Source organism: Seriola lalandi, unplaced genomic scaffold, assembly GCF_002814215.2.
Source record: "Seriola lalandi dorsalis isolate HSWRI2012SDOR001 ecotype SW California unplaced genomic scaffold, Sedor1 jcf7180002054316, whole genome shotgun sequence".
Classification (NCBI taxonomy): Eukaryota; Metazoa; Chordata; class Actinopteri; order Carangiformes; family Carangidae; genus Seriola; species Seriola lalandi.
The window spans coordinates 197669-214518 of NW_019524869.1; the positions used below are offsets into that span (position 1 = coordinate 197669).

The 16850-nt window shown below is 41.4% G+C and overlaps 1 protein-coding gene across 1 annotated transcript in view; it reads left to right on the top strand.

Annotated features, from left to right (window-relative positions):
* Positions 1 to 5328: 5328 nt before the first annotated feature.
* The window catches only part of nrxn3a (neurexin 3a), a 23631-nt gene continuing 12109 nt past the window's right edge, over positions 5329 to 16850 (top strand). The window contains exon 1 of the mRNA XM_087174106.1: positions 5329 to 6014. Within this exon, the coding sequence (XP_087030232.1) occupies positions 5330 to 6014 (685 nt within the window). The 5' untranslated portion in view covers position 5329. The remainder of the gene's footprint in view (positions 6015 to 16850) is intronic.

Below are 16850 nucleotides of genomic sequence, written 5' to 3' on the forward strand. Positions count from 1 at the left end.
CACCGTGCTGCAGAACAGAGAGGTTCAGGAGATCCTTTGTTTCCAATGCCATCAGGCTATACAACACCTCAGCCAAAGGAAGCAGACTATGTAATTATTATTGTTTATTTATTATCTATCTATGCGGTCCACTTGTTAGTTTTGCTGTATGCCAACCCTTCTGTGGATCACCTTTGCCACCTAAAACCTTTTAACGCTGCTGGCTGCGGGGTTGGAGCCCCTGCGTGTAATTGTCTGTGGTCTTCCTGTTAACTGCTGCTACCATCTACAGCTGTCAGCTTAGCTTTTAGACTTTATGCACTTTCAGCCCTGTACTGGCCACCTATCTACAACCCATGGCTCCACTTACCTCCAAGACCGGCCGCATCAGCTGCGCCCACCTGGCTGTTAAGATTGTGAGGTGGAATGAAGACTCTCTACACTCTACCAGATCCATGAAGCTGAAAAGCTCATGGCAACCATCAGTTTCGATCCAGGACAGAACACCGAAACAGATTGTGCCTGATGCCACTGCTCCCTGTCCTGCTAAAGTTGCTGGAGCTGCCTCTCCTCCAGAGCCTGTTACCACTCACTCCCCTGGTATTAATGCCTCTCCTCCAGTCACCGCCCCTAGCCACACGTCGACATGGCTTGGAGCTAAGCCAAAAACCCTGGTCAGCTCCACATTGTCCCACCAGGAGCCCAGGTCTGGTTGGTGCTTGCGGCAGGAGAGGGAGTTGCAGCCCTTGCACACCTTCTCATTTTAACATCCATCTGGAGAACAAATATGACATCCTTGACCTGCAGGACTTCCCCCTCTGGCTGCAGACTCCCAGCTCCCACCATCTCCCTGGCCATCACATGGATCCCACAGCTCACCCTTGATTCCTCCATCAGTAGTAACTGGACGCTCCTCCCGTACAAGGATTCCTCGCTCCACACTGCTCTTTAAACCAGCACCACGAGGAGCTCCAGCCCTTGTTTCCACTCACCATTCTCCATCCACTTCACCATTGGACACATCTGTCATCACCTCGCTGGGCAGAGGTAGTGGTTCAGTCAGATTCTCTCTTTGAACACATGGTTGCAGTCAATCAGTCCATCACTTCCATGGCACATGTGCACTTTCAGCAATAATTCTCCATGCAGTTTCTGCAGCCTCCCGCCACTAACTGACCACTATCCATCCCACAACAACTCAGGACCACCCACCAGCCATTTATTATTCCTGCTGGCCTCCAATGACTTCTCTGCCCTCTGTTTTTAATATGTCACTGTGGTTTTAGTTCCACTTTTCACAGTAACACATGCTCTACCGGACCCCCTTCAACAATTCCTGTTGTCATTGGCGCCAGAAATAACACACAACAAACCTTTGGCGTGAATTTTGATAATCTCAGATCCATTTACTCACACAAACCACCATTAATTTAACCCAAAGTCAGAACGAAAACCCACAGTGAGGCGTCTTCTTATTACTGTGTTCCTCATCTGTGAAACAGAAGACCTGAGGCCAGAAGAAGGTGTTGATATTTTTAAAAGCAAACTCAAGACTTACCTTTTTAGTTGACCTGTTTCATTGGTATTTTATTCTATGATTGGACTGTTTTCCTTTTAATACCCTATTTTCATTTATTTTATTTCTACTTTTATTTGTGGTTTTATTCTGTTCCAAACATTTCTTCTCGCCAACATCACCAAATGTCTTTTATTTAGCAGGTCCACAGTGTGTTCATAGTGCGTTCGTACTGTACATATACCCTCTGGCTGCTAGTCTGCTGCTCTAACCTCTGGGTGACTTACCACTCAAGTTGCCTGTTATATGCACCAGCCCACCCTAATAAAGCCGATAAAACCAGCCCGGAGCAACTACACATACTGAATGCCTTGATTGATGATACAGGCCTCTCCTGATCCCTGGAGCTTAAAACAGATATAACTGATATGTTTACGATAACATCAAGTTTTTTATGTACTAATTGAAAATGTGCATAAAAACAGGTGAAAACACGTGGCCTGTTGATTTAGAGGAAAAACGAAAATAAGCTGTGATTGATGTAGTCAGCTGTATCATCTGGTACAGCGGATTGAACATTAATAGTTTTATATACACTTCTAGATATCGTTTTATAGAAATGACTAACTACATCACATACAAAAGATCATTGTTAAAGCACCTGTAATGTATCACACAATATGCGACTTTCTGAAAGTCATTGCATGTAGTGATGAACCTACAGTGAATTATCAGAATCTGCAGCTCCCCATGGCTTTACAGAGTTTATAGTGACTTTCAGATCAGTGTTTAGCTGTCCCACAGCTTCACTGTGTTTAGTTCACTATTTTCACTCTGACAGCTTTGTGTTCAGTCACAGCACGCAGCTGTTTTCAGTGAATATATGCTACCCAGCAGCAGCGCAGCTGACAGACACAGGTAGCGACTAGCTGGTGACAAATATATTTCCCTCAGGAGCTGGTGGAGACCAAACAGAGAGTTAAAAGAGAGTTAATATTGGACTTCAATTTTCCAGCTGGTCCACTTGGAGTGAATGATAATGTTGGTCTGTAACTAATGGATATTTAAATGAGCAACTTTTAGCTAACGTATTTGTCATATTGACTTAAAAGGTGATGATATTCAAAACTGTCCTCCTGTAAAGAATGAGCTTTACCACCCATATTACTGTTTCATTGTTAGGGAGCTCTAGTGACTGTAGTAATTATGACCTACACACGAGGAAGTTAGGAGAGGTAATATGTAGAGCAACAAAATTAAGAGGAGGTTGGGGCAGATGGACTTTCACACAGGAGACCACTGTTGTTTGTTTTATCTCAACAACCTTCACCTTAATAGTTAAGCTCACAGGGGAGGTAGAGCATCACTCCACTGTGCAGTGTTGCACGAACAGGGTCTACATGGAAGTCACCAGAAGGAGACCTTAATTTTGACCTGCAAAGTCAACGTCTGAAATATGCAAAGCGACTTCCGGGGACAGATGCATAAAACTGTAGAGTAGAACAAAAACTGTTAAATAGCAAGAAGTAACAGAGGCTATCAGCTCTAAGTTCAGAGCAGAGGTCAAAAACAAATGAGAGGCAAAAAGCTGATTAGCACACACAAAGAAAACATGAGTGCAACAGGAGGAGGACTGACAACGCATGCTGCATGAAAGTGGCTTTTATGTTATATGTCATACTTGAACCTCACAGTCTTTGAACACCATATAAATTCTTGGATAGATTTTAAATGTGCTGTGCTGCATGCAAAGTGTTTGCAGGCTGTAACATCTGCCACAGGGTTAAGTACTGACTTAGTAGGGTGCCCAAACTCTACACATTCCACTATTTTTGTAAATGTAAAAAAACAAACAAACATCTGTATTAACATTTGAAGAAACAATCATTATTGTCTGTTTGCTGCAGGGGTTGAATTTACTTCATGTAATTTGGGTTTTACTTTTCAAAGATTTACTGATGTTCACAGTGAAACTTTAGCGACTTTCCAGAATCATTAATAAGATTTCCTTTAATATTTTGACGAAAGTTATAAATGTAAGAAGATTTATCAATATTTTTTTAACGTGGAGGTATATTAATAAAAACAAAAAGTGCAACAGTCATATTGCATCAGAACCTACGTGTGTTTTTGCGTGTGTCTTAGTATTCAGCGGGCTTCAGGAGAAATGTGTCTCTCTAGGCTGGTCATCAGATAAAGACAGTCCACCTGGCTGACTGATAGTCATGAGAATAATTAATTAATAACTAATTTACCAGCAGATGACCGATACCTGCAGACAACCTCTGTGGAGGAGAGGAAAATGCAGGGCATTTTTAATTAGCAGTGATGCGTGCCAACAGTACAGTACATGTTAACTGTAGACAGTTCTTTTATTTTAAGTATGCTCAATATGTGTTATAACAACATATTGTCTTCATATCAACAAATTCCTACCTGTAGTCTGTGCTAATTGTACCGACCATCAGGGCTGAAAACTAAGATCTCATCCTTAGTTTGGGAACCTGTGGGGAGTTGACATTTCATGTCGGTGGGCTAATCCCAGTATTTTAATGCTTTGCTTATGTGAGCTGAATAAATAAAAGACTCATCATTTCCCAACCAGGTTTGTTCTTGGCAGTGTGCAGAGTTTCACATATCTAACAGATTCATCTACATCTTAAATAAACTGAAAAATACATTGTCACAAATCTTAAAGCAGAACTATTTGTCATCTTGGAGATACATGGTTTTCAGCAGACAGGGACCTTGCTGTTGGGAAATAAAATGTAAAGTGGTATAGTATAATATTAGTGCTGCCACAAATTGTTAATTAATGGATCAGACACTTCACAAAAGTTTATCTGTAATTTTGATCATTGAGGTAAATTTTAAAAGTTGTGCCAGTGTCAAACACCAGACTTCAGAAGGAAGCAACACGTTATGGCAGCTTATATATGAGTTGGAATAGAAACATAATTATATAGCCACGTCTGAACAAGATAATAAATCTTGAGCTGTTAAGGTTGTCCTCTTTGTTTAATGTTTATTGTGCATTTTAGAAAGTCAGTGTTTTTGATGTAAAGTCACAATCACTTTAGGTGTTAATGTCGTAGACTACAAGTGTGAGGCAGCACAAAAGTAAAATACTTCAGTACAATTATGAGGTACTTGTACTTAAGCTCAGTACCATAGTACTTTCTACCATTGAGGAGGCCTACAGTACAAAAAAACACAGGTAACTATATCAAGAGTAGTGATATTTCTTTTTCATCCTCAGAAATCGTGCTGCTATCATGGGGTTTAAAGTACTATGGGGTGTGTGTTGAATTATTACTAAAGTCAATTCTGATGGAGCCATTTTAACGTTGTGCCTCTCTTTCTCTGACAGGGATGGAAATGAGAGAGGCCGGTGCATCCCTTGTCAGCTCCATTTCCCAGTGGACAACATGAAGAAGGAACTTCCACTCGCCTTAATAGACGGAGAGGTCCATTACATCAGACCTTGCACCATGAGTTTTGACACTATCTGTTTTGAAGAGTAAAAAAGCAAAATCAACATCACCACCTCCTGTTGCTTCTTTCATTTACCCTGCGGAGGAAAAGAACCACCACTCTGCAGACATTGGACAATTTACTGATGTGATTGACCTTAAGACTGTTAACCACAACGACTGTTCTCTTGTTACTGCCCTTTTCCCTTAAATATATATGTATATATATCTATATATATATATATATATATCTGCACATATTGTTGATAAAACTGTGGATCCCTGAAATTCAGTCTAACCACCATAAGATTTCAGTCTGACTGAGTTCCCTTGTTTTTGGATTAATAACTTCTTTGCAGCTATGGATCTTGTCAGTTTTTCTATCAGGCTGCAAGTGTTCCTCAGCACATGTATGGGACTGGAATTTTTAGGCACACCAGGTCAGTGGGCACGCTACCTCCGCTGGGACGCCAGCACTCGCGGTGACCTCAGTTTCCAGTTCAAGACGGAGGCCTCAGAGGCTCTGATGCTTTATTTTGATGATGGAGGTTACTGTGACTTTATGCAGCTGTCGGTGGTGGAGGGCCGACTGCACCTGCATTTCAGCATTGACTGTGCTGAGACCACAGTGGTGTCTGACAGACGGGTGGATGACGGCAGCTGGCACTTTGCCACTCTGAGCAGGTATAACCTGCGCACAATGCTGGTGCTGGATGGCCAGGCCACAGCTGACGAGGTGCGGCCTCAGCGTCAGTTCATGAAAATAGTCAGTGACCTGTTCCTGGGTGGAGTGCCTCAGGATATCCGCAGTGGTGTGCTCACACTGCCAACAGTGCGAAACATGCAGCCCTTCAGGGGCACAATTACAGACCTCAAATACGGCATCTCACAACCCCTGTTTCTGGGAAGCCTTAAGGTGCCCCTGGAATCAGAAGGGTGGTGCACTGTGAACCCATGTGAGAATGGTGGTACATGCTCAGTGGTGGATGGACAGCCGATCTGTGACTGCTCCAAAACGGAGTACAAGGGCCGCTTCTGCAGTGAAGGTACACACACCTTTAAATTCTCTCACACTGTCATTCATCCTGATGACTCCAACTGTGAAACAATCACTCAAATTTACCTCATTTCTTACATTTCATTTCTTTTTTTCTGACTATTTTTAATTATTCTTTATTGTATTATGTGAAAATTGTCTCAGCCCACTGCTGCTCCTGGGTTCAGACATATGACCAGTAATGCAGAATTGTGTGAACAAAGCTAGTTAAACAAAGTGAAGAATTGAGGGAAATATCATCCACGAATATTAATCCAAATAAACTATCAAAAATAAATGGAGTGTTCGCTTAATTTTCGGAGAGCTGCTTGGTCGGAAATAGATCCAGGCATCTGCACCAGCAGGAAAAAAAAAGCATATTTGATTTTGTCATTGTTTCCGCTCTGATTTCTCCTGTCCAATTAATTTGTCATGTTCCGTTATAGGAATGTTAAGACCAACATGACATGACATGGCTTTCTATCTCTCTAGTCTGAGGATTGTTTGTGCTATTACACCTGGTATCATGGGCTCCGAGGCAGTTCGACTTTGCTGGCTTGCTTGGCTCTGCCAGTCATTGCTATTATCCTTTTATATGTGTGTGTGTGTGTGTGTGTGTGTGTGAGAGAGAGAGAGAGAGAGAGAGAGAGAGAGAGAGAGACACTGTACAATCAGAAGCTAATCTAAACACGGTTAGCCAGTGAGGCACAGGTTAATGGCATCGGTCCTGCAGGCAGTGATAAGGACGCCTATAGAGAGAATGGGGCCTCCTGAGCCCCTTTTCTTCATCCAATCACAAGATGGCAGCTGTTTTATATCACGTCCTTTTGTGCTGGGAATTTTGCCTGAGCTGTGTTTCAGTCACTCTACAGCTGGCTGTCCCCAGACCAAAACTGGTGTCTATTAAAAGAAAGCCCTTTATTCATTTCCCCCATGTATTCCCTCCCTGCAGGCTAAATAAAAGGCACTTTCACTTGCTTTATGTAGAAACTTGAACTTCCAGTGATTTGATAAATCCTGAGCGCAGAACACTCTGTGATGATGCCTGTTTTGTTGTGGTAATTTGTGAACATGCCGTCAGCCCATGAAATAGATCCAGGCATCTGCTTTTTTTTCTGTGCTCTGAAAAAACTCTTGTCGTGTCCTTAATTATTCACAATCAATACAGATTCTTCAGGCTCCCCAGCAGCTCAGCAGTACATAATAATCTGACTCCTCATGAGATAATCAATAACACTTAGATGAGAAAGTTGCTGAAATCTTTTGTTTTCAATTAATTAATTTAGTTCACAGGTAATTTGTTTTAATGTGTTTGTTCTGCTGTTTTTTCCCTCCATCTTTGACTTTCAAACTGTTCTTCTTCACCTCTCTAAAACAGGGAATTTACATCCCATTTGGTCTGATGCCAAATCCCTACTTCATAAAAAGGCCAGGGAATGTGGAATTTGAAGATTAGTTTTTTTTTTTTTTTTATCTATCTCTGCCAGTGTTTGAAAAAAAGGAGAGGGGTGGTGGTGAAGGGGGGAGCGGTGTGTGTGTGTGTGTGTGTGTGTGTGTGTGTGTGTTTGTGTGTAGGGGGGGTCTGGTGTTTGGGCTTTTCCTCTTCTCTGTGTCTTGGTAGTGGCTGAGCTGCTTTGCTGTCGCTCAGCTGATTGAATGGCTGGCATTTACATGACAAGGTGGGCTCTGAGGGTACTGTTCATGCGTCAGTTCCTCTCTCTGAGTCACTGCAGACGCATGAAAACAGTAGGATACGCGCTGGTGTGTAAAGTATTACAGAAAATCTGCAAGCTCAGCTGGCGCTTGCTTTGTCATGACACCAGGCGAGTGGATGTGTAGCTGCAGCTGCTGACTGGCACTGAGAGGAGGAGCCACACTCCTCTGAGCTGACCTCGCTGCACTGAGCACCAGAGCTTTGTTCCTGTTATCAAAGCATTACACGGTCTGGCATCTGTCTGCTCCCATCATCAAGCCTCTGATAAAATAATTCACTTATTATTCTTAAATTATGTCTAAGGTTTTTCATGCATCACAATAGTTCAGCATTGTTCTGGATCATCACTATCAGTACTTTGTTTGTATTGTTTTACCTTAGTCTGTGTAAGTCCAGCTGTTTTCTACTGAATGATGGTTCTTATTGCTTCTTTTTATTTATCTTATTCGTAATCTTCTTATTTATTTATGTAGGCCCATAACATCACAAATTTTTTAACTTCATTATTCTGTGTGTTAGTGTAAAGTTTTAAAGCTATAAATATATATATATATATATATATATGTATGTGTGTGTGTGTGTGTGTGTTATATTTATATTATATATTTATATATATTTATCTATTTACTTGATTATATGTTGTGACTATATTTGTTTATATTCAGTTTAAAAGCAAGTTTCTTAAAACAACATACTTATAAACATACTATATGTTTATAGGCCCATATTTTTCATGTTAAATTTAAACTTATATGCCTCTTTTTTATATTTATATATAAAATATCAAAATATTTCAATAGGCTTTGGGATGGGATTGGTATGGGTAATGATGACAGAAATATAAATGGAATGTCTTTAACAAGTATATTGATTTTAGAAATAACATAACGAATGAGGCAGATACAGTGTGGTCTCTGTCACTGTAGTAATATTTAGCTTGGTTTGAAATGACAATGTAAGTAACCAGGAACTTTGGATATTTTTTTGGTTCAGTTCTTGTCGATACTTTTTATTTTGCATGCAGTCCTGAATATTAGAACACATCTATTACATCTCCTATCACCACATGTATTTGTCATAATGTTGATACTGACGGTTGTACTGAGAGAGATGCTAAAACAGTGTAGTGGACACACTTCTTTCCTCTCTGATGGAATGAGTCAGGAGCTGATGGAGTGGTGAGTGACATGATGCAGTGTCCATTACACCTCACACAGCAACATACTGATGATTGTTCTTTGCTTTGCTACAAGTATAATTCGATTTGAATGATGCACTGGCAATAAGTGGCAGCAGGTCATTGTAGCTCTTTTTTTTGTTGGTGCAATATATTAGTGTATTTTTGTTGATTGACGTCTTTATTCTATGTTGTTGTTTCGTTTGACAATGGAGAAAATAATATACATGAAGGAAGAACTCCTGGCTTTAAAGTTTACCAGATATGGAGTTAAACATCCCATCCCGGCTGAGCTGAAAAAGCCGGGTCTAAGCTAAAGGCAAGGAGATGGAGATATAAGCCTTTTTTTACCATCGATTCTCATGGGAAATATCAACTCCTTAGCTGACAAGTGTGATGAACTGGAGGCACTTGTGAAGAACCAGAGAGCACATCGTGAGCATCACTGCAGAGATGCCAGAGCAAGTGGAAAGAATAAAGGTGCAGGACTGGTTCTGCTTGTGAACAATAGATGCAATCCCGGTCATATCACAGTGAAGGACAAAAATCTGTCTTAGACCGTTATATGTACCGAGGGAGTTCTCACACATCGGCACCATTGTTGTTTACATTCAACCACAAGCAGAGACTGCAGTGGCATGCATTCATTGCAATATCGGGGGATTTTAACCATGTCACTCAGTATGTTGACTATCCCACAAGGGAAAATAAGACACTTGATCTGTTATATGCAAATGTCAAGGAGGCCTACACTGCTTCAGCTCTACCACCACTTGGCAGATTAGATCATAATCTGGTTTTTCTTCAAGCCTTTCTACAATCCCTGTGTACTGAGGCAGGCTGCAACCACCCGCTCATTCAGGAACTGCACCCCGGAGGCCAGTGAGTCTCTAAAGGACTGTTTTGAGTGCACAGATTGGAATGTACTGTTGGAGTCACAGGAAAATGATAAAAGCAAGGACCCTGACCTTGATAGAATGATTGAATGTACTACAGACTACATTAACTTCTATATGGACACTGTAATACCAGCAAGGACTGTACACTGCTTTCCAAACCACAAACCTTGGATCACCAGTAAACATCAAGACCCTCCTCAACCAGAAAACCTGACACTGCAGCTGTCCGTCCACACTGGGGTCAAGTCTCCTGTCCTTTACAGCGGAGGAGGTGAGGGTGGAGCTCAAGAGACTACTTCCTGGAAAGGCAACAGGCCCGGATGGTGTTTGTCCGAGGCTGTTAAAGGACTGTGCAGCCCAGCTGGCTGAGCCTCTCCAGAGAATCTTTAACTTAAGTCTACAAACAGGAAGGGTCTCGGTCCTGTGGAACACATTATATCTTCTTCCAGTACCTAAAGTAGGACGACCGGCTGGGATAAATGACTACAGACCGGTGGCCCTCACATCACACATCATGAAGACCCTGGAGTGGCTGCTTCTCCACCTTCTGAGGCCACAGGTTGAATATGCATTAGACCCCCTACAGTTTGCCTACAAGGAACATACTGGAGTGGATGATGCCGTCCTTTACATGCTCCACTGGGCCATTCTTACTTGGATGAGCCAGGTGGTTACATGAGGATTATGTTCTTTGATTTTTCAAGTGCATTTGGCCTTCAGTGAATGGAGTGACAAAACTGCCTCCTTCTGAGCACCTCCAAAACCAAGGAGATGGTCATTGACTTTCGGAAGTCTAGGCCCACCCTTCAGCCAGTCAACATTCGAGGGTAGGACATTGAGGTGGTGCACACTCATATACCTAGGTGTGCACCTGGACAGTAAACTGAAGGGGCAGAGCCGGCTCTTTTTCCTCAGGAGGCTCAGGTCCTTTGACGTCTGCAGTGAAATGCTGCACGTTTTATCAGTCATTGGTGGACAGTATAATTTTTTATGCTGCTGTCTACTGGGGCAGCAGCATGTCTAACATGAATACAATGAGACTTGACATGCTGGTCAAAAAGGCTGGGTTTGTGCTTGGCAGGAGTCTGGACTCACTCAGGACTGTTGTGGAGAGAAGCATTCAATGTGAGATGGAGGCCATCTTGGACAATATCAACCATCCTCTCCACAACATTGGACAGAGGACAGGACAGAGAAGCAGCTACAGCAGCAAACGTCTCATCTCACCGCGCTGCAGAACAGAGAGGTTCAGGAGATCATTTGTCCACACTGCCAGGATATACAACAACTTGGCCAAAGGACGTGGACTAATTTAATTATTATTGTTTATTTATTATTAAATGTTATTATTATTATCAACAATCAGCTAATGGACACATGGATTTCCTGTAAGGGATTGTTGTGTCTGTGCTCTGCTTCACAATCCAGGTACCATAGTGTTGGACCTTACATTGTTTATGAATTTATTGGCTATTGTTACGACCCCAGTTTGCGGTTAGGGGCTAAAAGGGAAGCAATGTAAAACTACTGTTTTTAGGTAAAGCAAAATTTATCATGTAACCATGGAGGGAGGCACAAACAAGGTAAGAGGAAAACTAAAGGAGCTGAACAGGGCAAAATGGATGCTGCTCAACTCAAAAACAAAATATAACAAAAAGAGGACTCTCTGACTACATTCCGATGAACAAAAAACAACACAAAAAAGCAGCACCCCTGGTCCAAATGTGGCTGACAACTTTTCTACAGGTGTGCAGTCAGTGTTAAACTTACCCAGTCCCCACCAATGGCTACAAGCACCTCCTGCAAAAACACAATTCGAACAAAGAGATACAGACGAAAGCTGTCTGTCAACATCAGCCGCCCTGAATGATGTGCGGGCCAAGCTTTCAAACCTTCTTCTCGTCTTCATTTGAATGGTTGCAGCTGTGGATTGGACTGGCAAAGCCGTTGCTGCACCAATGGGAGACACTGACCGTGGAGTTGGTGCCGCCTCCTCTCTGCTTCGAACAATCCCATCGTGGAGTCTGCACAGCCTGATTACCAAACTGACAAACTGGCAGCAGCCATAACAGCTATCATAAATTAAGAAAATATCAATATAAAAAATACTAATATTAAATAATAACTTGAAAGTCCTCTGGGACACCAGCCTAAAATATTAGTCAAAACAGCCAATATTGGTTCCGTCTCAAATTATACTATTAATCTGGAACTCTGATTAATAATTAACTTAACTTACTTATACTACTTATACTTATCTTATAAATAACTAACCAAAATACCATATGAACAGTAAGTTGAAGTTGAAGGACTAGAGTTTTACTGAGTAGAGGTTGACAATACTTACATACGTGCAACATTAAACACACCAGTAGTTGTACTTAAAGACATTTATTTACAATGTAATGTAATCTAAAGTATGTACAGGTGTGGTTGTGTGTGCGTGTGTGTGCCTGTGTGTATGGGGGTGTGTCTGTGGGGACACAGACAAAGGCAGGATGGCTGATTCAAAATGGTTGCTGTGACCACATGGCCTGAACAAAGAAGACTATACAAGATGGCTTTACACAAAGAAACTACTCATAAGGGGAAGGTGTGAGTTTCTTTGTTAGCCTTGCTCATGTAGCCTAAAGGTACCAGGTTAGAGGGAGAAGGTACTACAGGTATGTGTGTGAACATAAAAGTATTCAATTAACTGTGTGACTAACCACAACCAAAGCAAACATTTCAACAACAAAAAATTAACCAACATGTACTATTAACAAAAGTTAAGACTTCTGCTGCTTAGCTGTGCTGTGCTATGCTAGGTGAGGTTAAGCCCAGTCAGTTAACATTACCCAGACCTTGGAACAAAGACAAAGGTCATTTCCAAGGTTGTTGAAGAGACCAATAAGTTGGATGGCTTTCTGGTGGAGTGAAGTGCTGTCCGGCTGTGTGGGCTCTGGGTTGGAGAGGAGGTTAGCTGGTTTCCTCTTTGTTCTTCTCACAGAGTTAGCTGTTCCATGCTAACTCTTCTGTGGCTCCTGTTGCTTGAAAGATCAGATGACAGACTTTGTGTCGTAGCCGCTGGCGCTGAAGTTAACACGCTGTGTTGCAAAGCAGAGTGAGGGAGAGTTTTGCAGTCTGCTCTGGACAGGCCAGCAGAAAAGCTGTTGTTCCAGGGAGCCTTTTGCTGACCTGGTGCTGGGAGCTTTGTTGCTCCTTGAGGAGCTGAGAGGGAAGAGGAGCTGCTGCTCCTGAGCAAGCCAAGGAGAGAAGAGAGAGAACAAAGAAGGAGATCTGAGGTTGTCTGGTGACACCCTGGGGGTTCAGATGTCACACACTGACCAACATTCACTGGTCAGTGAGGTCACTAGGGGAGGGTCTCATTCTGCTTATTGATTCTGGTTCTTATTGAGCCTCCATTTCAATTCCACAGTGGTATTTAAATAACAGGTATCTTTATTCGTTTAAGCATCAACAAAACATTCACAAAGGAAATTGAATTTACTATTTACAAGTATTTACTACAATTAAAACATGATAGATAAAGATCAATCTAGACCACATACGCAGCAGTTTTAAAGATGATTCATTCATTGTTTATTAACAGCCATGATTGAAATACAGTAAAGTGCATATTATGTCAAAGAGTTCTTAGTGAACTGGACTAATGTGATGCTGTGTTGCTTAAAATGTTTTCTCAGGTTTGATGTGCAACCTGCAGCTAATCAGCTTCACACATACTTTTTTAAATTTATTTATCGTCTTTCACACTGTTGTGACATTGGTCATGCATGCTACTCTATCATATGGAGTTCACTGTACTGAGTTAGTGAAGAACTGTTGGAGCTGCAGGGCTGAGATAGCCATGTACGTCCTTGCAGATCCATAGAAACTGATTAGAGAACCAAAATTCTTTTTTTTTTTTTACACAGGCAGCATTGGGAACGCCAAATAATAATAATCCTACGGGTACAATGGGAATCATCCATTCTGATAAGAAAATGGCTATAAAATGCTGCATGAGACCAATATGGAGTACCACCAAAGTCCATATCAATCATCCTCTGGGAACATGAATATCCACAGCAAACATATCATGAAAACAAACCAATAAGGTGATAAAAAGGACATAGCAGATCATGCATTTTTACATTGGCCTACATTACGATAAAGCTTCTATTTACAACCATTTTAATAGTGTTGCCCCACAGTGGCACTATTTTGTAGGTGAGAAGTCTCTCTCAGCCGTTCTCAGTCGTTCTTATATCTCTAGGTATTTTATACATGTCCTCCTCTTTCCCTCTCTTGTCCTCTCTCCTCGCCTCACCACCCTTCAGCCACTTCAGTGCTGTGTTGTGTGACTCATTGAGGCATCAGTGCAAGTGCAGTGGTGACTATGGTTTCTGGGCCACTTTTCCTAACCTTGATTTAAAGCCTCCACATTGGGAGCTGTTCCCAGTGTTGATGTATGTGTGACTCTCCCTCTCTGTCTCATCTGCCTGGCTGCCTCCTGCGAAGCAGTGATAGGTGAGTGACAGTAAGAACTCCAGCAGCTTGCAGAGAATGTGGACTGCTGATTCAGTGATAAATAACATGCTTAATGCTGCTTTTTGAATACATTGGAGAGAGCGAGACAATGACATGAACTAGCCTGAGACACTAAGCATCACATTTCTGATACATGATAAACATATTATACAAAAGTGCTTACCAGAAAAGCAAACACAAACATTACAAGTGTGAATGCTGTAAAGAATCTTTGTATTCCCTGCTCTCAATCTGTACAGACAAACTGGATCACACACACTGAGTCCTCAGACACACTCTATTTGCAGCCTAGTGCACTATACAGTATTTACTTGGCTCTATATTACTAGTGCTATCTGAATGCTAAAGATGAAAGAAAAAACACAGAACATAGAGGCCAGATTCTTATAGTAAAACACTGAGGTTGAGTTACATATACAGTTTTACTTCTATCAGTACAACAACAGAATAAGTCTGCTCTCATTCTCTTTTTTAACACTAATACTGTTTTCATTCATTAAGTAACTCCAATTCACAAACATCCAATCAATTACTTTGTCATCTTTGGTGACCTCTTGCAGATATTTCAAATCAAAAGACCACAGCAAAAGGCGGGACGATGCTGCATTTACACCAACTTCAGCCCTGCATGAAAAAAGCAGTCTTCATTCGATTGCATGTATCCATTCCATCAGAGCAGTGGGGGTGCCAACACAGATGATGATCTCATATGTTCTAACACCAGTGGCAACAGTTGAAGCTAAAAATCTAATGACTAAGTGGAAGTGATATCGCTCCATAGAACAGCTTCTGTCCCATAAAGCATCTGATGCCTGTTTGCATCCATCATGTTGTTCATCGCCCTCTTGTGGCGGCAACAGGGTATTGTCTGAAAGCTAGCTTGACTTTTAGCTCTTGTAGCTAGTTTCCTTAATTCTTGTGGGCCTGACATCTCCCATTGACAAAGGCTAGGGCTGGTCAAGCACAGAGGCATGTTATTGGAGGTTTGTACATGTGCATTGAGAAAATCTTGGGCTCTAATTCTCAAGCTGTCCTTAGTTATGTCCTGATCCAGGAGCCGCAATGTGGTTTACAAAGGTGTTTCCCCGCGAAAGCCAAACCAACATGAGATGGTCTGGCCTACAGAACATTTTCCCTCTGCATCACCAGCTGTGCCTGTTCTTACTGTTGCATCACAAAACGCTCCCCTTGTCATTCTGAGATCAGTTATGATATTTCAGCATAATGCGCAAATGTGTGGAAACATGATCCTGCTAAAAAAAAAACATTACCACAGATTCATACTGTTCTAACCAATAACACTTTACTATATGGTACACAAATTTGCATTGTAAAGAATGAGTGAAGAACAAATGAGGAATGAACCGATGGTTGATGTGTTGTTGGAAGCAGTTCCCTGATAACTTCTAATCCAGGAATATATTAAATACTATAATACTATCTAGATATTATATTAGTGAATCATTAGGTAATGATTAGTTCATAACTATCTGTAAATCGATCATAGCCCTACTTTCTTCATGAGGTTTTCCTGATTAACTCTGAGTGGCACAAAACAGTAATTACTTATTCAGTACTACTCCAACATAAGTTACTCATTTAGTGTCCTCTCACATAAAGTGAACCATCAGCCTCAACAGCACACTAATAGGTACTTAATAATTACTAGTGATGCATCAGTACTTCATGATTATCTTATCTACGTGTAGATTATCCTAGTAACTAGAATGCACACCGGTCTTCACAAAATCGTCTGTTTCAATGCTATCAAATGTATGATGGTTCATTATGATTATTATTAATATTATAAGTCATTATGAATTTATTATGTGTACGTTGTGTATTATAAAATTTACATACTTACAAATTTTGGGGAAAAATATGTTTGAATCACTTCAGTAGAATGGCCCATATACAGATTAATAAAGAGCTACAGTTAATCTGTCTGTCTGTCTGAGTCTTTCAGACACCATGTAACACTATATACCGTTAACATTTTGACAGAGAAATTTTTTCAATGATTAAATGGTTGAATTACATATGACGAGCATACTTTAAACCTGATGGCCTTTTAAAACAGACAACACAGCTACGTACACACAACCACTCTCCCATTCTCTTGAATGGTCCTGATAATTACCTAATTTATCATGTTTTGAGTATATTGAGTAGTGTGGGGGGTGTGGCCTGTGTGAGTGGGGGGTGTGGCCTGTGTGAGCCTCTTTGAAACCAGGTTAGTCCAGGTGAGGTGGCCTGTATTGTTTGCTTGTATTGTTTGAATTGGTTTGTAGTGTTCATATTTTTTCAAGTGACTGAGAGTAGTGTGTCTTTGGCTGTTTATGTGAGTTTGTTTGTTTTAGGTGAGTTGAATGGTGTGGTGTTGGAGAGTGGGGGGGTGGGGGGTGGGGGGGTAGAGCACAGCCTAATCCGGCGGGTGAGAGTTTAGCTCAAAAAGGCATCTCTCCTTGACTCTACCTCCCTCATTCAAAATGGCCGCCACTTTCTCCAACTGTTTAGGGGAGT